The 19,879-nt window shown below is 49.7% G+C and overlaps 1 protein-coding gene across 3 annotated transcripts in view; it reads right to left on the bottom strand.

Moving 5' to 3' along the window:
* Positions 1-18,889, bottom strand: part of SLC6A2 (solute carrier family 6 member 2) — a 50,132-nt gene extending 31,243 nt beyond the window's left edge. For 2 of the 3 annotated variants that reach the window (XM_025370525.1, XM_025370527.1), the window contains exons 1-3: positions 17,534-18,265; positions 4,691-4,822; positions 2,198-2,435 (exon numbers count right to left, since the gene is read on the bottom strand). In XM_025370525.1, the coding sequence (XP_025226310.1) occupies positions 2,198-2,435; positions 4,691-4,822; positions 17,534-17,807 (644 nt within the window). In that variant the 5' untranslated portion in view covers positions 17,808-18,265. Of the gene's footprint in view, positions 1-2,197; positions 2,436-4,690; positions 4,823-17,533; positions 18,266-18,314 lie in introns of those variants that run through there. The other variant, XM_025370526.1, reaches the window with a different exon arrangement.
* Between the last annotated feature and the right edge of the window lie 990 nt (positions 18,890-19,879).

Below are 19,879 nucleotides of genomic sequence, written 5' to 3'. Positions count from 1 at the left end.
GCTGAGGCAGGAGAATCACTTGAACCCAGGATGCAGAGGTTGCAGTGAGCCAAGATCGTACCACTGCACTCCAACCTGAGTGACAGAGAGAGACTCGGTCTTAAAAAAAAAAAAGAAAGAAAGAAAAAGAAAATGTGGTACATATATACCACGGAATACTATGCAGCCACAAAAAGGACAAAATCATGTCCTTTGCAGGGACATGGATGTGGCTGGAGGCCATTATTCTAAGTAAATTAATCCAGGAACAGAAAACCAAATACTGCATATTCTTACTTATAAGTGGGAGCTAAATACTGAGTACACATGGACATAAAGACAGGAACAGGAGACACTGAGGGCAACAAGAGTGAGGAGGGAGGGAGGGAGGGGGACAAGGGTTGAAAAACTACCTATTGGGTACTATACTCATTACCTGGGTGGCAGGTTCAATCACACCCCAAACCCCAGCATCATGCAATGTACCCATGTAACAACCTGCTTGTGTACCCCTGAATCTAAAATGAAAGTTGAAATAAAATAATAATAATAACAACAACAATAATAGGTATGGATTAAGACCACAGAATAAAATAAATATCCAGGAGCCCATACTGATATAAATGAATAGTTGAATAAATAAATAAATAGGGGAGAAGGGACAATTCTTCCTTAAAGAAGAATTCCAATCAACTAATCTAGAAGGAATGATAGGCTGTCTGTGGTGGCTCACGGCTGTAATCCCAGCACTTTGGGAGGCCAAAATGGGTGGATAACCTGAGGTGAGGAGTTCGAGACCAGGCTGGCCAATATGTTGAAACCCCATCTCTATCAAAAATACAAAAATTAGCCAGGCGTGGTGGTGCACACTTGTAATCCCAGCTACTCAGGAGGCTGAGGCACGAGAATCACTTAAATGTGGGAAGTGGAGGTTACAGTGAGCCGAGATGGTGCCACTGTACTTTAGCCTGGGTGACAGAGCGAGACTCTGTCTCAAAAAATAAAAAAATAAAATAAAATAGAAGGAATGATGGAAATTATAACTAGACAAACATTATCAAGTGTGCAAGGTTAACATCACAAGCAACAAGACATTGATAGCATGTCTCCCCACCCCTGGTGGAATGCACTGAGGAGGGCACGGCATCATTTCTAGGATAATCTTGCCAAAATGCATAACCTCAGTTTAATTATGAGAAAACAACAAACAAACTCAAATCAATATTTCACAAAATACCTGGCCAGTACTTTTCAAGTGTCAAGGTCATGAAAATCAACGAAGAGCAAAGATTGGAGAAGATTAAAGAAACGTGGCAATTAAATACCAGAAAAGAATATGAGTGGGAAAATTGGTGAAATTCAAATAAGGTCTGCAGCTTGTTAGCTAACAGTGTATCAATATTAATTTTCTGGTTTCAAACTCATACCACGGTTATGCAAGGCGTCAACACTAGGGGACACTGGGTGATGGGTATATGCACTATTTTTACTACTTGTTTTGTGTATCAGTATTTCAACATAAAAGTTTCTTTTTTAAAATGATACTCTGTCTTGCACCAACGGCCAGTGCTTCTCATGCACACATGGTCCAGATAATTTCCCAGAGTTGCCAACAGCTGGCCTGCTTCCCACTTCTTGAATTTTCTCCAAGCTCTGATTATGTTCCCCTATGGGAACTCCAGAGGGACAGCAGCCCAGGGTGAGTCAGACTACAGCTTCAGGGTCAGATCAACTTGGGTTCCACCTGCAGCTCATCGCCTGCCCTTAAGCCCCAGCTCTTCCCTTCTCTGACGTCATCAGTTCCCGTGTCACCTCCTCAGAGGGGTCTTCCCTGACTACCCACGCAACCGTTCTTTTCCCTCCAGGATTGATTTTTCCCACATACCTGGTTTCAGTTCCTTAAGAGCAGTTACACACCCCAGAAAGTTGCATTCCCTGAAGTGCACACACACTCTAAAACATCCTTACTCCCTTACCCGTTTACTTGTGTATTATCTTCCCTCCTCTACTTCCCTCCCCCAGAATGCAAGCTCCTCCAACTACCTCGACCATAGCTGTGTCCTCAGCCCCTCGCCCAGCATCAGGCCAGTGGCCGCTCAGTAAACATTAATATCCTGACGGCATGTGTCTCATTGGTCTGTGGCTTTCCTTGGTATTTGGCTCAGGTCATATCAAGCACTGGCCTCAACAGGCCCAGCACAAGGGGTCTGTGACTTACTCATAAAACTCAGCTGCTGGTGTGAACTTGTACTTGGAGTACTTGGTGTGGTTGCCAAGCACGGAGCCATTGAGGAGCTTGGGGTCGGTACAGTTGGGGCTGTTCCAGGTGTGGCCACAGTCGGTCCAGGGCAGGTTGAGGGTGAAGGAGGAGAAGAGGTAGTAGAGTGACCAGGCGATGATGACGTTGTAGTAGAAGCCAACGTACAGGGCGATCAGGATGACAGCATAGCCAACACCTGGGCGGGAACAGGGAGTAAGGCAGGGGTCTCCCAGGACCAGCCCCACAGCCACCTCTCCTTAGGTGTGGCTCCACCACTGCACTCCCATTCCCTTCGCCTCTCGTTTCCTGTAGCACAGCGGTCCCCAACTTTTTCAGCACCAGGGACCAGTTGCATGGAAGACAATGTTTCCACAGATTTGGGGGTGGGGATAGTTTCGAGATGAAACCGTTCCACCTCAGGTCATCACGCGTTAGTTAGATTCTCATAAGGAACACACAACCTAGATCCCTCGCATGCGCATGCGCAGTTCACAGTAGGGGTTGCGCTCCTATGAAAATCTAGTGCTGCGGCTGATCTGACAGGAGGCGGAGCTCAGGCGGTCATGCGAGACATGGGGAGCAGCTGTAAATACAGATGAAGCTTCACTTACCCGCTGCTCACCTCCCGCTGTGTGGCCCAGATTCTAACAGGCCGCCAACTGCACAGTTACTGGTCCACGGCCCGGGGATCGGGGAAACGTGCTATAGCAGATTGCCAGAGTCCATAGGCGCCTGCCATCTCTTTGCCTGATAACTCTCTCTTTCCACTGGAGCTCCCCTGCCCACTCAACCACCTTCTTGCTCCCAGTGGGCAGACATGTTAGGAGCTGGATTGTGAGTATCCAGCTCCCTCGCCCCATGGGCAGGATAACACTGACGGGTGTTCACATTCTCCCCTGATGGGACCGAGCTCCCTGCCCAGGGTGGCACTGATTTGGTGCACGCCCTTTATGGCTGTCTCCCCTTCCCTACCCCCAGCTGCTGCTCTCTAAGGATCACCTCCCACACTAACTACTTACACTTAAATCCTTGTCTCCGAACTGCTTCTGGGGAAACCCAACCAAGCACTCCCTGATTGGAATTTCAGCCCTGTGTGCTTTCTGGGTCCTATTCTCAACCACCTGCTTCAGGTGCCAGTATCGTGTGCCTCAATGTATCATAAGCTCCTTTAGGGGTAGTTCTATAGCTTTTTTCTAGGATAGATGTATTGTTTACCTACCCAACATTGCTTTTTAAGGAATTAGCCTTACGTTATGATTAGCCTGTGAGGTGTGGGTGAGGCTATTCCCCACTCTTCCTCCATCAGGAGATGTATGCCTGGCCAATCAGAGCACTGCTTTCTCACAGTCACAGTGATTGGTTAGTAGATGGGCATATGACTCAAGTTAAACCAATGAGAATCTTCTCTGGAACCTTTAAGGAAGCTATGACTCTATAGGGGTTTCTGTTTGTTTATTTGTTTGCTTTTGGTAAAATTTAAACTTGGTAAAATTTAACCCTGGAGTTGCTGATGGCCATCTTTGCAGGTACTTGAGAATAATTTACCTGAGACTGATTCTAACAGAATAAAACAGATCTGAAACACTAAAAGAGCGATAGATTCCAGACATCATTATTTGGGCATCTGGATCTATCTATACCTGAAGCCAATCCCCGGACTTTACTGTAACAGAAGTCAATTCTCTTTTATATTGAAGCCAGTTTGAGTTGAATTTCTGACAATTAACAACAAGAAAAGTAACGAATGCACATGTCTTATAAGGCTCTTGCACCAGCTGTATCTCCCACAGGACTGAGAACAGAGGAGGTACTCAGCTGGAGACACATGCCAGCTGAGAAGAGGCTCATGGGAGTCACACTGGCCCTCGTGGCCACCTGTGCCCAGTTCTCCAACCAGTGCTTGGGAGAGACTAACTCTTCCTCCATGCCCTTCTCCCAGCTGTATAGGGGCCAAGAAATAGCAGTTGCTCTGGCTACTTTCTGCAGATGTGTTCTTAGTCCCAAATGCAAGTAGGCTTCATGTTATATTTCAGCTGCAATCAACTAGTTGTGGCTACTGTACGAATCAGCTTTCAGGCTGGGCTCAAAAAGATCCATGATCAACTTCTAAGGACTGCCATGGGAGCAAAAGGAGAGACTAGTGGTATATGTGCTCGGTACTTCTGATACTTATGTAAAAATTTCCCATACAGGAAATAGACTCTCTGGTCACTCAGCAGGTAGAGCTGGATTAGAACCCAGGTTTCCAGAATTTCTATGCTAATGCTATTCCCAACACACTGAATGCTCTCCATGTAACTTGGAATGGTGGACAGTCTTGACCTTGTCAATACCTGTGAACCCCACATGACAGGAGGTCTACCTTAGATCTCACCACTGGAGCAGATTCCCCAGGGGCAACAGGGAAGCCTTTATGAACAACCATGAAACTTCCTCCCACCCCTTCTTTACCTTTGAAGAATGGGCAGATTTTCCACACGGTGGCAGCCCCCTCCCGGTTGTACTGTCCCAGAGCCAGCTCCATGTAGAACAGGGGCATCCCCGCGATGATAAGGAACAGTGTGTACGGGATCAGGAAGGCACCTGGAGGACACAGGGGCAGAGTGTGACCTGACAGACCCCTGCCCCCTCCACCCTGGTCTTGGATCCATGTCTGCAAGAGCTGCAAAGATCCCGGGCATCTGCTCAGCTGGCTGTTTCCAAAGATGACACACAGCAATCAATACTAATCATCATAACAGTAACAGTATTTGTGGTAGTAATAATCATAACCATAATAGTGAGATTCTATGGTCAAATTAGTAAAATCTATGTTAAGCAAAGCAAAATAGATTTGCTTCTTGCAGGCTTCTCCTAGCCTTTGATACACAACTGCATGCTGTGATGTGTCAGGAGGGGGATCACAGGTGTAGCCTTTACCAGATTTATTTAAACACTGAACATTTTCTTTCATGAATCATCACTCTGGGAATGCCAATCTAACCCAAACCCTTCCTTTTACAGGCAAGAAAATTGAGACCAGAGGAAAAGAGACAGTGCCTAAATTTACATGACGGAGTTTCTAATTTTGCTGGTATCCATATCACTTAGGGTTGCATGTAGCTTTCCCAAACATGATCTCACCGGATTCTTCTTAGAGTTTCACAACAGCCTGCAAACATAATAACCAGTCAGGGTCATTACGTATCCCCAGGGCAAGCTGAGGGACAGAGAAGGGAGTCTAATGGCTCCTGTTGGTGCTGCTGGTAGGTAATGGAAGCAGGATTCACATTCCGGCCTTCCAACCCACTAGGTCCCCACTGTTATAGGCGGCTGAAGCAAAGGGGCAGAGGTTCAAGTCCCTGACCAGGGAAGTTATCCACCCAGAACATCACAGAAACTTGATGGGGTCCCTGGGCACCAGGCAGCGATTAATTCCTGGGAGAATTCCCTTGCAGTGGTGGGGGGCAGGGCAGAAAGGGGGAAAAGGTAAAACTACTGAGATATGAGCATCTCCTATGGACTTAGATGAATCTGAGTTGCAGAGACAATTCTCAGTACACCCTGGCAGCCCGGGGTGTGCTTAGTGGGCTCTGACTCTGCAAGGTGACTCACTGGGACACATGTCATATGAGCCCCAGCTTGCAAGTGTGCCCAAAGCAAAACACCAGCTCCTTTCCACACACAGCTGGAGGTGGCCAGGCCAGATCTAAACTCCTGTTACCACTGGCCTTTAGCTAAGGTGTTGTAACCCTGGAAACCAAATACTCTCTGACCTACCCACATCAAGAAAACAGGAAATACTTTAACAATGGTAACATTAGCAATATTAACAATAGATAGCAGGAGCTCACACTTGCTGGTCCCCTTCTGAGCTCCAAGCACTTTCATTCAATCCTCACCACAAAGATCAAAGATCATTATTATTTCCATTTTACAGATGTGGAAACTAAGGCTTCAAGATAGCAAAGAACTGTGGCAAAGTCACATGATACCTAGGGTCAAAATCACTCAGCTACTCAGACTATCAGTCTCCATTTTTTTCTCAGGGCACCTCTCCTAAGTAGGAAGCATGAAGCGTTGGCCCCAGTGCTGAGAGGCCCAGTTCCTTGTGAGTGGAAGATGGATCAGTGGTGGGGGGCAGGGTGGAAAGGGGACAAACGTAAAATTACTGGGAAATGAGCATCTCCTGTGTATCAGGCAAGACCTGGGCACTGGCTATCTGTGATCCCACTTACACTCCCCAGAAACCCTCTGACATAGCAACTGCTATACCCATTTTTCAGATGTGGAAACTGAGGGTTGGAGAAATTAAGTGACCTGACCGACCTTAACCTGCTGGTAAGTTGTGGATCTGGGATTTGGGTCCAGGTCTGCCTGGCTCAAGAACTCCAGAGCTGTTTCCAACATGCCCCAAAGATTCCAGAACATTCCAACCTAGATGAAGGACATGAGTCTGAATAGGATCAGAGGGTAGGTTGTTCTGAAATGGGGGATCTGGGACCAGCTAAGCCATCTGGTCTATTGGTCATAGGCTGGCCCAATGCTACAGCCACTGCTCCAGGTTGAAAGTCTCTGGAGTGGCCATGTGCCATTTTTCTCCTTCCTCATTTCTTCCTTTCATTCTCTGCCTTTCTCCCTCTCCCACATAGAGAGGGCTGGTTTGCCACCTGACCCAGGTCTCTATGCACATTGCTGACAGTAATGGTGGTGCTGGTGTGCTGATGTAGATGGAGGTAGTCAGTGGGGTTGGCGAAAGTAACAAGTACTGTTTGTTGAGCACCTGTTATATGCCAAGCTGCACACAAGTTTTTACATAATTATTTATTTAAAACCACCCCTGAGAGAGAATTACCACAATCTCTTTTACAGATGAGGACACTGGGGCTTAGAAAGGTTAAGTTGCTTGTCCAGCTAGCAAGTATGAAGCTCGGTTTCAAACCTGGATATGTCTCAGCCCCACTCTGCCTTGTGGCCAACTGCTACTCCCCTTGAGGATCTAGAGCCAGGGCAAGGGGCAGTTAGATAGGTGTATTAAACTGTTTAATAGGGCCAGGCACAGTGGCTCATGCCTGTAATCCCAGCACTTAGGGAGGCCGAGGCAGGAGGATTGCTTGAGCCCAGGAACTCAAGAACAGCCTGGGCAACAGAGTTTGAGGCTGCAGTGAGCTATGATCACGCCACTGCCCTGCAGCCTGGGTGACAGAGTGAGATGCTGACTCAAAAAAAAAAAAAAATATATATATATATATATATATATATATATGAGAATACAAAACAAATAAACAAAAACTCTTTGATAGGCCTGAAGATGGAAGTCGGTGGCCCAAGGGAACATGGGGAAGGAAAAAGCCAGGAGTCACTGCTCAGACCTCGCCACTGTGGGTTGCCCCCAGCAACTCCATACTCTGCTGCGTGGCCAAGGAAGGGGAAAAGCAACATCAGCCAGTTAACCAGTCATCTCACTTTGGCCAGTTTCCTCAACTCTAAACCTCTGGGTGGCACTGCCAACACATAGGTAAACTGCCCAGTTTGGAGTCATTCTTCCTCTGCTGGCTGGGGGGCACAACAACATGAGAAAAGGAGGGAAGATGATGGGTCTGCATGCACCTGCGGCTCTTCTCTGTGCGTGCATTTGATATGGGCCAACCAAAGCTTCATTCAGGTGGAAACAGATTAAGAAGACCAAAGAGTGGTGAAATGGCTTAGTAGGAATGAAAAACAACCAGCTACTCGTGGCCAGTACCTTATTCTAAAAGAGGACAGCTAGCTTGCCCAAGGCCTCTTGCAGAAGGAAACCTGGGAGAGTTTCCTTCTCCTCTTGTAGAAGTAAATTCTTCAAGCTGAAGAGTCAGGAAGGGGCTCCAGGGATGAGTGAAGTCAACTGAAGTTGCCTCTTTTATAAACAGCTCTGCAGTGGTTCTCTGGAAACCGAGGCTGGTTGCAAACCCCCTAAAAATTACTGCTCTGCAAGGCTTGTAACTACCATACCCATGTGGTCCTGCTCCATCTCCATGTGTGGCAGTGCCAGCTGCAACCAGCCTCACACAGGGTCCGAGAGTTTCAGAACAGAAAGGCCAGAATCTTATCTTGGGTCTGGAATGCCCTGGCTGCATGGGTGCTGGGCTGGTGAGGGCAGACCTGGAAAAACACAGGCAGGGCATGCCTCATGAGGGGCTCAGTGCCCAGTGCCTGGGAGTCTCCAAAAACCATATGCATGCACACAAATGCACACCTGTGCATACTTATGCAAAAGGACACACACTTTTGCATGTCGACGCACTCACACAACCACATGAGAAAAAGAACTGTCGACCATGAAAGAAAATCTGAGCAGTGACCTTTGAATGAATTTAGTAAGAAAAGCATTAGTCCCATCACCTCTGGCCCAACCACACTGCCTCCCATCCCACTGTTAGAGAGAAACTCTTCTGGGTACAGAAGGGCTCTGGAAGCCTCTGTGTAAATGCCAAGTACCCAGGAAGGGAAGCCCAGGGGTCATTAGGTCTAGAGTGGGATGTGCTGGAGCAGCCCCTAGCAGGTGAGGAGGACCCCAGGTAGAGGGCTGGAAAGCCTAGAGGAGGAGTTCAGTGAGGGGTGAAGTGGCCAAGACCTGCTGGGGATCTGGGGAGAGGTAGAGGGAGTGTGGTCAAAGAGGGGCTTCAGGAAGGAGAGAGACTCCCCTGACACCTAGTTTGTTGAGGACAGGATTCCTCAAACTGTGAATTCTGGCCACACCCTGATATATATGCAAGAAGTGCCAATCCACAGAATAGTTTCCTTGATACACAGAGCTCAGCTACAGGCTGTCGCTACCGGTGTCACGCACCAGAGCCCCAAGAAAACCTTGGTACCATGCTTAGGGAAGCTAGATTTGTCCCCCTTCCCCAACACCCTAAGGGTGCCCTAACAACACAGTAGGCATCGGGATGCAGGAGAAGGTGAAACTTTAGTCAGGAGACAGGGCTGCTCCCACTTCGACACATTTAAAGGTAACAAATCAACAACTGTTCAATAAAACATGTTCTGTCTTCTTACTTTGATAAAGAGATCTTTGTAATAGTTCTATGATAAAGTTCAAGGTTGGAATTCTCAGCTCTTGGAGCTCCAGGCTGGAATGTGGAGGTACAGGGGAAGACCCGTTTGCCTTGCCCCTACTTCCTCCCAGCTCCGTCTAGCCGTGTCAGAGCTCTTGCACATAGGTGTCCGAGCTATGTCCACTGACCTTGCAGACACCCCCACCTCCCGCAGCACAGCCCACACCACAGAAGAGGGAACCCAGCAAGAGGTTCATGTAGACCCAGAAGGGTGCCTGAGGCTGTTTGGGCAGGGAATTCCGCCGTCCGGGTATTGGAAGGTGGTGGGGTATTTGGATGGGGAGTGTGCTGGATGGGCAGGCACACTTGCCTCCCATGAGATGGAAAGGGGGCAGAGTTGTACTCTCTGAAGCATGGAGGTAGGGCAGGCCTTCATGCCTGGACCTAAAGATAATCCTGTCCCTCAGCCCTACTATGTATAGCTATGTGACCTTTTCTAAATGTACCTTCTCTAAGCCTTAGCTCCCCCTTTGTAAATGAGATAATAACACCTGTGTCACTGGTTTGCTGTGATAATTAGAGATGACGGAGGTGAAGTGCAAGGTACTTAGTGGGTGCTCTGTAAATGGGACTCATGTCTTGTCATTATACTCAAGAGCAGATGTGCAGCAGCTCCGTCCGCTGGAAACAGGAAGTAAAGGCTCTCTTGTGTGGTGGAGTGTGGCAGGGTCCTTTGTGGAGCACAGCATGAACGCTGGCTGGAGGCCACACACAGGACTCTGTGGCAGTGCTCCGGGATCCTCATGTCCCTGTCCCAAGTGGGGCTAGCTACTCTACTCTTGCGTGCAAACAAGAGTGCTGACCATGAGCAAATGCAGAACAAAGGATGCCCCTAGGCCACAGCCAGTGCCGTTACCTAGAAAGAATGCCCTGTGGTGCTGCATGAAGGATGGCATAGAGGTAGTGGGAGGGGAATGCATGCAGTGGAGAGATTGAGGGAATGGAACCACCGGCCACAGCAGGGGACAGGATATGCCAGGCCAAACCTTAGCTGACCCTAGAAGAGTTCTGAAGCTGAGATGGCTCCTCAGACGTTTCCTATTCAGGAACCTCCATGCGTTTGGCTCTTTTGAAGCTCCTGAACCCTGTCCTCTTGGGCCTTCTATGGAGGTGTCATTGGATAGGCATGATTGGCCACCATGATTGAACAGAGTATGATGTAATACTAAAATGCTGAGTGGGAAAGCCCAGCAAAGCCTGTCTGTTCAGATTCTTCTCGGTCTCTGTGGAGCATTGCTTCCCCCAGGGCCTGGGGCAGGACTCCTTCTGAAATGGGGGTTTTATGACTCACAATTAGAAAGATGGATCAGAGAATTTCTTTACTGCCAGCTCCAAGAAAGGCAGGCCAGGGAAAAGTCCTGCCTTGGAGAGATAAGGGGGCAAATGAAAAGAGGGCAGGAGAAGGTCAAAGAGAAAAGGTTCTGTTTTCTGAGGCCTAAAGTGCCCCAATGTTACAACAAGGGCTCTTGGTATTTTGAGCCAGGAACAATAGATCAATAGATAGACAGATAGATGGATAGACAGATAGACTGATAGGTATCATAGTAGTACACAGATCTATGGTAAGAGCTCAGCTGGAGGGACCCAAGGTGAAGGTGAGGGAGCGCCTTGGTCGGTTTACCATTGCTATAACAGAATACCTGAGGCTAGGGAATTTATAAAGAAAAGAGGTTTATATGTCTCATGATTCTGGTGGCTGGAAAGTTGAAGGTTGGGCAGCTGCATCTGGTGAGGGCCTCTGGCTGCTTCCACTCATGGCAGAAAATGAAAGGGGAGCAGGGGTACAGAGATCACATGGCAAGAGGGGAACCAAGAGAGTGGGGCAAGAACCCACTTACCCTTTCCAAAGAACATTAATCTATTTATAAGGGATCCACTCTCATGATCCAAACACCTCTCACTAGGCCTCTTCTCCCAACACTCCCACACTGGGGTTCAAACTTCAACAGGAGTTTTAGTGGAGACAAACAAACCGTATCTACACCATAGCAGAAAATGTAATAAAGTGTTCCTCTGAGTTCTGTGAGCCGCTCTAGCAAATTAATCAAACCCAAGCAGGGGGTGGGAGGAACCCTGATTTATAGACAGTGGGTCGGAAGCACAGTAAAACAACCTGGGGCTTATGATAGGAACATAAAGTGGGGGGGCATTCTTGTGGGACTGAGCCCTCAACCTGTGAGATCTGATGCTATCTCCAGGTAGACAGCACCAGAATTGAATTGAATCGGAGGCACTCAGCTGGTGTCTGCTGCAGACTTGATTGCTTGCCTGATGTGCTGGGAGAAACCCCCAAACATTTGGTCACAGACGTCTTCTGTGTTGATTGTTGTTGTTGAGTGGAAGACCTGGAAACAGGCCCACTGAGGGAACACACCCACTCCCCTGATGGATTAAACCCAGCTGCTCTAAGCAGAAAAATGGGAGTGGAATTCAGGGAAACTGGCGTGGGGCTACCCCTCCTCATGTGGTAATTCTCCATCTGCTAGTCACTTTGGAGGATCTGGACTTGATTTTTCCTAATAAAGCTGTGGCTTTAGTAAAATCTCTGTGAAGATTCTGGTTTCCACTTCCTCCATCCTGGTCTCTTTAAAAGAAACACATCAGAGGGAGTTTGGGTTGCTCAGAACTACATCACAGAGGGAAATATGGCCCACAAATAACAGAGCAGGACCTCACCTCCCTCATTTGGGATTAACACCTCCAATATTAGAATCGAAAATGACAGACTTTTAGGAGATCTGCAGCAGACCATGAGCACCCTTAAAGGCAAGGATTTTCTTTTGCTCATCTCCATATTCCTGGCATATGATAGGCATTTCGTAAATTTTTTTTTTTTTGCTAAATGATGGATCTCAGCAGTGACTCACATGAAGGATGCAGCTAATGAAAGCCCCGGGGCCTTTCTCCACTTGTGCTGTGGCCTAATCCTTACTTAGGCAGTTGGGTTTGGGACTGCAGGGCAGGATGTAACATTTATCCCTATTAAATCCCAATCTTGTCAGGAACAGCCCCTTTCAGATCCTTTTGACAAGCTTGGAGTAACAAGCCAAACCATGCCAGTGACCTCAGATCAGGGTCCCAGATGAGCACCACATTTCTGCCAAGGGGTGTACAGACTTGTCAGCTGAGTGCCACACCAGCTGGCTGGCTCATTGTGCATCTGAGCTGACAATCAGTGTCTGGCTTGGCAAGCCTGGTGTGTAGATGGCCCCCTGTAGCCAAGCCAGATGTAAGAGCACTGAGTTTGGAGATTCCTGACCTCTCTAGCCGTCACTACTTCACACTTGGTGTTAAGGATCCCAGATATTTCAGCCACAATGGCTCCCAAAGGGCTGGGGGTCCCTGAGACTCTGAGCTTCCTTGGGGAGAGAAGAGAGTCCACTGGGGACGCAGAACCACAAAAGGTCATGGGACCCCATGCAGGAATTATAAACCCCATTTGCCAGGTGAGGAATCTATTTTGAGATAAGGTTAGGCTGTCAGGAGATGGAGCAAAGCCCAATCCCTGATTCCTGAGTCCGTCATGCTTGGGCTCCAGACCCAAGTGGGACTACTTTCCAGCATTATTTCCTTTTATCAATTTCATCTTAGGATGAATTCTGCTACTCCCAAAATCAGGATCTTGCCCCACTCCTAAGTCTAGCATGCAGTTAACATCATTGAACAACAACAAAATACTAATGACTACATTTATCGAGCCCCTATTATGTGACATCATTTCGAGGAGTTTACATATATTGTCTCTGATGCCATCTCACCCTGCAAGAAGGTGCTGTGGTTATTCTCCTCTTCTATGTAAAGAAACTGAAGCTCAGATCAGCAAAGGTGAGTGATTTGTCTGTCGTTACCTTTCTAGCAAAAGTTAGACTCAGACCCTGAACCTAAAGACTATATTTCTCTACAATGCACAGCTCTAAGCTGTCCTCAGGATGGGACTCAAACACAAGCAGCCATGTGCAAAGGTTAATTCACAGCAGCCACTTCCCTGGAAGAAAGGCAAACATGAGCACCCAGTCCATCTTCCTGCTCTTCCCCAGGGACCAGCACAGACCAGGATCACAGGTGCAAAGGGAAACTCTAGAATCATCACCTGGTACTGCCTCCTCATGGAGACCAGCTGTTTGAGAAGACTCTGAACAAAGCTCCGGAATTTCTGAGAGTGGCTTTCCGCTCCCAAAGCCTCCCACAGCCCGTGCATCCCAGCAGCTGGTCATGGGGAAGATGATCAGACAGGCTGATCTCTTCCAGTAATGTATTCAGAAAACATTAGCCAGGGGCCTAAACCATTGGCACCTTCATCATTTCAAAACATCCTCCAGTCTGGGCCAGCAAGAATAGTCAGAATTGCAGAGGTTATAGTGTTAATACTGGCACCAGAAGAGCACACTGACAGCTGTTAAATAACAGGCCGGGTGAGTCCCGGCTTCGGTGTAACCCTGAGCCAGGGCATTGGAAAGGAATAAATCTTGTGGTATTATCCCAGGTCATGTTCAACTATAGCTGGGAACTTGAGGCTCAGAGTGGGGCTGTACTATGCCCGAGGTCACACAGTGAGAGGCAGAGCTCAGATTCAAAAGCCAGTCTTCCGGCTGCTTCTGCAATTACAGGAGACCCACCTTCCTGACCACTTGCTCAGCTCTGGGGCTAATTTGGGAATTACTGAATGAGAATTGATCCACAAAAAGACAGAGAAGCCAGAAGGCCTCAGCAGAGATAAAGCCCAGAGGGGGCTAGCTCAGCATGTCTGAAGGGATGAGGGGTAAGTGAGAAAAGGAGCTACCTCATACTCTGAGATGGAGGACTGCACTCCTCCCTGACACCAACTGTGAACATCTTAACCAGAAATGGAAATTCACTGGTATAATATCCCCACCCCTTAGCCTGGCATTCAAGGCCTCTGCAGCCTGGCCCCAACTTGCCCCTGCACCCTTATCTCTCCTGGCTTGCCCTGCAGCCAGCCTGCACGCCTGTTCTCTGAGATGATTCCATGTACATTCCTGCCCCAGGTGCACAGCTGGAGATCGCCTCCCTTCTCACTGCTTGTCTGCACCCACCCCATCCAGAGCAGCTGAGCTTTAACCATAGCCCACCTCCACCCAGCCCTTCCTAAGCAGCCCTTCCTCAGGCCTTTAGAGCATTTGTCTAAAGCACTTGTCTCTCCAACCATGTCATACATCATCATAATGACATTAACAAAAATCAGCAGCCACCTTTCCTAAGGCTACGTTCCATGCCAGACTCTCCATGAGTTATTACATTTGGTCCTCACAACAATGTTCCAAGCTGAACACCATTATTTCCATTTGACAAGTGAGGAAACTGAGGCATGGAGACTTGCCAAAGCCATACAGCTAGAAACTGGAACCCAGGACTCCACAGCTAAGACCACGAATAAATGGACTGCCCCTGCCCCACCGGTGTATGTGGCTTCACTTTATTTGTTACCGCTGAGTGTTTCTGTTGTTTCTGAATACGGTTGGAGGTCTCTGAGGGCTTGGAGCATTTCATTAACTTATTCAACAGCAGTTTCTTGGGTACCTTCTACCACATTCCTGTGATCTAGGCCTTATCTTGGGCATTAGACATACAGGGATAAAAAAGTCACAGTCTCTGACCTCATTGTGCCTTTTCCTGTTTGGGAGACAGACCCACAAAGAGACAAACCACCGAACAACTTGGAGTGAGTTGTGTTTTAAGCTAGCAAGCCCAGGAGAAGAAGTTTTTGGCCAACTTCACCTAAAGATTGGAACTTGTGACAAGTTTGCTCCATTTTGCATCCTAAGAACCTGGTCTAGTACCCTGCATACAACAGGGGCTCTTTATTTGCATTGCTGGCAATGACTAAATGAGCACACAGTGTCAATGAAAGCCCTGGAATATCCATCTAGCTGACTTGTCAAACTGGCCATCTGGATGCTTTTAGTTTCAACAAACACATAGTGCAATGGGAAGAACTTGTAGCAGCGTGACAATAAAGAATTGGGTGATTAAAGCTCCTGGCAGGCAGAAGTGGTGGTTCATGCCGCTTGGTGACCGTGACCCCTGAAGAGCCTAGCACTGTGCCTCACACCAAGAGGAACCAGAAAAATATTGCTGATTAATGATAGAGCCTTCCACTGTCTAGAGACAAGCAGTCTGGGGCGGTCACTGAGGACAGGCGGGATGGCGGGTCTTAAGGTCTCTCATTCATCATCTCCCAGCTTGTTAAAAAATATAGAGAATCCTTTTTCTCCCGTCCTGGGCCCAAACAGCAATGCTCAAACCTGCCCAGTAACCCTTGAGAGGCTATAGCCGCCAAAGGTGGGAAAGTTTCACCTCTGGATTAGCTTCTCCTTTTCTCACCTTTCTCTCTCTGCCCATGACCATCCCAGGGCCAGACACAAACATTGAGCTTGCAGAGTCGCAAGTTTTTCCCCCAGGGATCAGGCCCTAGATCTCAGATGCTCCTGAAGCTCAGGACTGCTGTCCAAGCTGTCTGGTCTTAGAGTACCTGACAATGACAGACCCATCTCAGGAGGTGCTGGGGAGGGCACGGACACAAACCTCCATCTGTCAGCTCCAACCTTGGGTTAACTGTCTCGTAGGAAGAGCTAACTGCTTTCTTACTCAGCATCCTCTGCTGAGAGCCACCTGTGCTCTACGGTGATCCTACTCCTTTTTTTTGAGACAGAGTCTTGCTTTGTTACCATGGTCTAGGCTGGAGTGCAATTGTGTGATCTTGGCTCACTGCAACCTCCACATCCTGGGTTCAAGTAATTCTCCTGCCTCAGCCTCCTGAGTAGCTGGGATTACAGGCGTGCACCACTACGCCCAGCTAAGTTTTTGTATTTTTAGTAGAGATGAGGTATCACCATGTTGCCCAGGCTGGTCTCGAACTCCTGAGCTCAGGCAATCTGTCCACTTTGTCCTCCCAAAGTGCTAGGATTACAGGCATGAGCCACCACGCCTGGCCCCACTCCTTTTTTGCAAATACCAAGTATTGCCCATCCCAAAGCAAGTGTCCAGAGTACACATAGAAGCAAGGGTTGAAAGTCCTAGAGCCTGTGAACAGGTCATGAGCTTTCCGTCTACCCAGCTCCAAATTCTTGCCCTTCCTCCCTCTGACCTCCCTTAAGTCCAGAGTCACAGCTACCACCAAGCAATGCAGCCCAGTGGAGAAAGAGAGACTTTCAGACCTGGGTCCTCCTTCTTCAGTTTCTTCCTCTAGAAGGTCTATTTTCCCACACTCTTTGCAGGGTACCTCTGAGCTCATCCCAGCAAAAGTGGCAGGACTGGGCACCCCGGGAGCAAAGCCCCTCAGGAAGGAGCTAGGGCATGGGGGCCAGCACCCTGACTCCCAGGCCGCTTCTGTGGCCCGGGGTTCTATGTTATTCTTCCTGGATTGGCTGTAGGTGATCTCTAGGCTCTCATTCTCAGGCAGGTGGCCAACTGGACCACCCAGCAGGAGAAGGGCTGTTCCACTGGAGTCTTCTTCAGGCCCCTCTCCCACTCCTCCCTGCAATGCAGCTAGGACTTGAGGAGGTAGAGGTTTCACCCCAATCATCTAGGCCTCCTGACTTTAGCACCAGGCCAGTTCTTGGCACCTACTGGCCAGATTTCACCTGGGCTGTGCTCCCTGAGAGTGGCATTCTTTCTGATACTGGCTTCTTCTTGTGTGTTTCTATCCCCAAGACCAAGGGCCTCCCCAGGTGCTTTCGGAGAACCCAAGTATTCCCACTGCTCCTGGCCCAAAGGTTCCTGCCCCCGGGTTCAGAGTGCTAGATTTAGGGTCACTGTGGGCCTGGTTGTCAAATCCCACCCACTTCTGGTGCCCCTTCAAGAGCTCTTGGAACCTCCACCTCCCTTCCAGCAGACCATCAAATGGTCAGGCTCCCCTACCCAACCTGGCACCCCAGATTCTCTCCTTTCCATCCATGCCCCTATCATGACTTTAGGGTCATGCCTCCATTTAACTCTTCCGCTGTTTTGCTTCCAGGGTGCACAATCCTGACACTTCCGCTGGAATGAACTCGAGGTACTCTGCAAAGAGCCCGGGAAAATGACCTTCCAGAGGACTCCGATTCTTTTTTTTCCGTTAGCCCTGTCCAGTTCTTTCTGCGCCCCAGATTTGCCCCTGTCTCCTGGCTTCCCTTCCGTGTGTATTCCAGCTCCTGTCCCAGCCACTGCTGCAGACAGCGGACCTCCCAAATTCATATTCCCAGCCCGACCCCGCGCTCACCGCCGCCGTTCTTGTAGCAGAGGTAGGGGAAGCGCCACACGTTGGCCAGGTCCACTGCGAAGCCGACTACGGACAACAGGAAGTCGATCTTCTTGCCCCAGGTCTCCCGGGGCTGCGCGTCGCCGTCGCGGGGCGCCAGTAGGCACTGGACCCCGTTGCGCTCCTTCACCACCAGCAGCTCCGCAGTTTTGCGCGCCCGAAGGGGCTGCTCTGGACCCGCGTCCGCCCCGCTGTTCTCGGGCTGCACCTGCGGGTTCATTCGCGCCAGAAGCATGGATGCGGCTGGCGAGAGGAACTTTAGCGGTCCTGGGGGCAAGCTAAGGCACTGCTTGGATAAAGGGAAAAGAGGTGGTTACTGGGCCATTCTTCCCTACTTGCAACTCCCAAGATCACCTGGGAGTGCCTTGGACACTGGGATGAGCGCGCGCTGAGCGAACGCAGGGTTCCCAGAAACGGGCGCGCGTCCGCTGGAAAAATTTGGAAACAGAGGTTGGGGCACGCCTCTTCTGACAGCCCTGTGGGTGCGGCTGAAGACCTTGCAGCACTCTTCCTCGTTCACCCACTCTCGCCTGCCCCAAATGGTTGGGATTGAACTCACCCAGGCTGAGGGCAGCGTGCCGACCCACTCCCCAGCTCGGGTCCGCGCCACTTCAACAGCCCCGGGAGCCTCCCCGGACACTTAACATCACTGCACTACAAACTCGCTGGCCCTCTGCTGGCGCGTCTCTGCCCGGACCTCCCCGGCACACCTAGCCCGGTCCCGCGCTCAGGGCGCACTCACGTGTCCGGCGGCGAGGGGATCCCTGGTGCCTTGCGCCCTGCCGGCCCCCGACCGGCGGCGCCTTGGCAGGCTCTGGGGCGCGGGCTGGGGCTGGGCTCCGCCGCGTGGCGTTCGGGCGGGGCCGGGGAAGAGCTGGAGGCGCGGGGCGGCCGGCAGGGCGCGGGCTGACTGGTTCTGGCCGTGCCTGGCGGGGGCCGGGCTGGTAATGTAGCCTGCGCCCCAGGTAACGCGCCGATTGCATTAACCCAGCGCCCGGCCCGCTCCGTCTGGAGCCTGTTAGCGCTAATGGAGACTGACAGCGCGGCCGGGGATGGGCAGGGGCGGGAGCGTGGCGCGGGCTCCCAGGGATCTGGGGGACCCAGGCGCGCACTCCCTTTCTATCCTGCGCCGAGCACCGCTCGCCGCTCCCAAGGACACCAGGCTATGATCTCCCACCACGGAGAGCGAGTGATAGACTCTCCAAAACTGGGGTCTGCGTCGTGTCAGAGAGGAGGCCAAAAAAGAAGAAGAAAAAAAAAGGCCTGGGGAAGCAGCGACCGGTGCTGCACCAGCTCTGTCGTCCGCAGCAGGCCACTTAAACTATCTGGTCAGAGTTTCTTTATCAACGAAATGGGAATGTGCGGTTCAGGTCCCAGTACTGCAAATAGGCGGCCAGCAGGCTGTTGGGCAATTTTGTTTGAGCGACTTAGCATATTGACAGGTCACAGCCCAGCACTTACTCCTGCATCTCTGTTATTTATGGGCAGGGTAGCAGGGCATTTGAGGTTGTGACCCGTGTTCTATGAAGCTGAGAACTACTATTTATTCATTCAATTCTTCATTCATTCACCCCTTCACACATTTGTTCTTCCACATGCCCGCTGTGTGCCAGGCACTGTTGTGGGCTCTTGGATTACGCTGACGCAACACAACTCGGAGATTCCTGACCTCATGGAGTTTACTTTCTACCAGCGGAGATAGAGGAAACGGGAAACATCATAAATACACACGTTATATGACGGGAATGGGGGGTCAGTGGGGCTGCAGTTTGTATACGGGGTCAGGGAATTTGAGAAGGTAACAATTAGACAAGTGAAGGACTGAGTCATTTGGACCTGATAGTCGTTTTCTCATTCATTGATTCATCTATTGATTAATGTATTAATCCATGTAGCAGATGCTCATGTGTGTGTGAACAGTGCCGGCTAGAGAGGAGATAGCCCCTGACTTCAAGGAGCTCCTAGACCAGTGTGTAGGGTCTGTCATAATCCAGTGTGGTCAGGATGGATTGTGACCACAGATGTGTGGGAGTAGGGTGGAGCTGAATCAGCAAGATAAGCATCCTGTTGATCCAAGGAGGCTTCAGAGAGGTGGCAGTGTAAGTGGGATGGGTGGGGCTTGATCAACCCAGCCACACTGACCTTTCCATTCTGTAAACATCCTAACCTCAAGCCCACCCCAAGACCTTTACACTTACTGTTTTCTCTGCCTGAGTTGTTCAAGTTTCAGTCCAGAGGTCCCTTCCCGACCACTCAAATCGAAAATACACCCTCACTCTCTATCCTATCACCCTATTTATTCCTTTG

The sequence above is a fragment of the Theropithecus gelada genome, chromosome 20 (genome assembly GCF_003255815.1).
Source record: "Theropithecus gelada isolate Dixy chromosome 20, Tgel_1.0, whole genome shotgun sequence".
In the NCBI taxonomy this organism is placed as follows: domain Eukaryota; kingdom Metazoa; phylum Chordata; class Mammalia; order Primates; family Cercopithecidae; genus Theropithecus; species Theropithecus gelada.
This window is presented reverse-complemented; position numbering and strand designations above follow the sequence as displayed.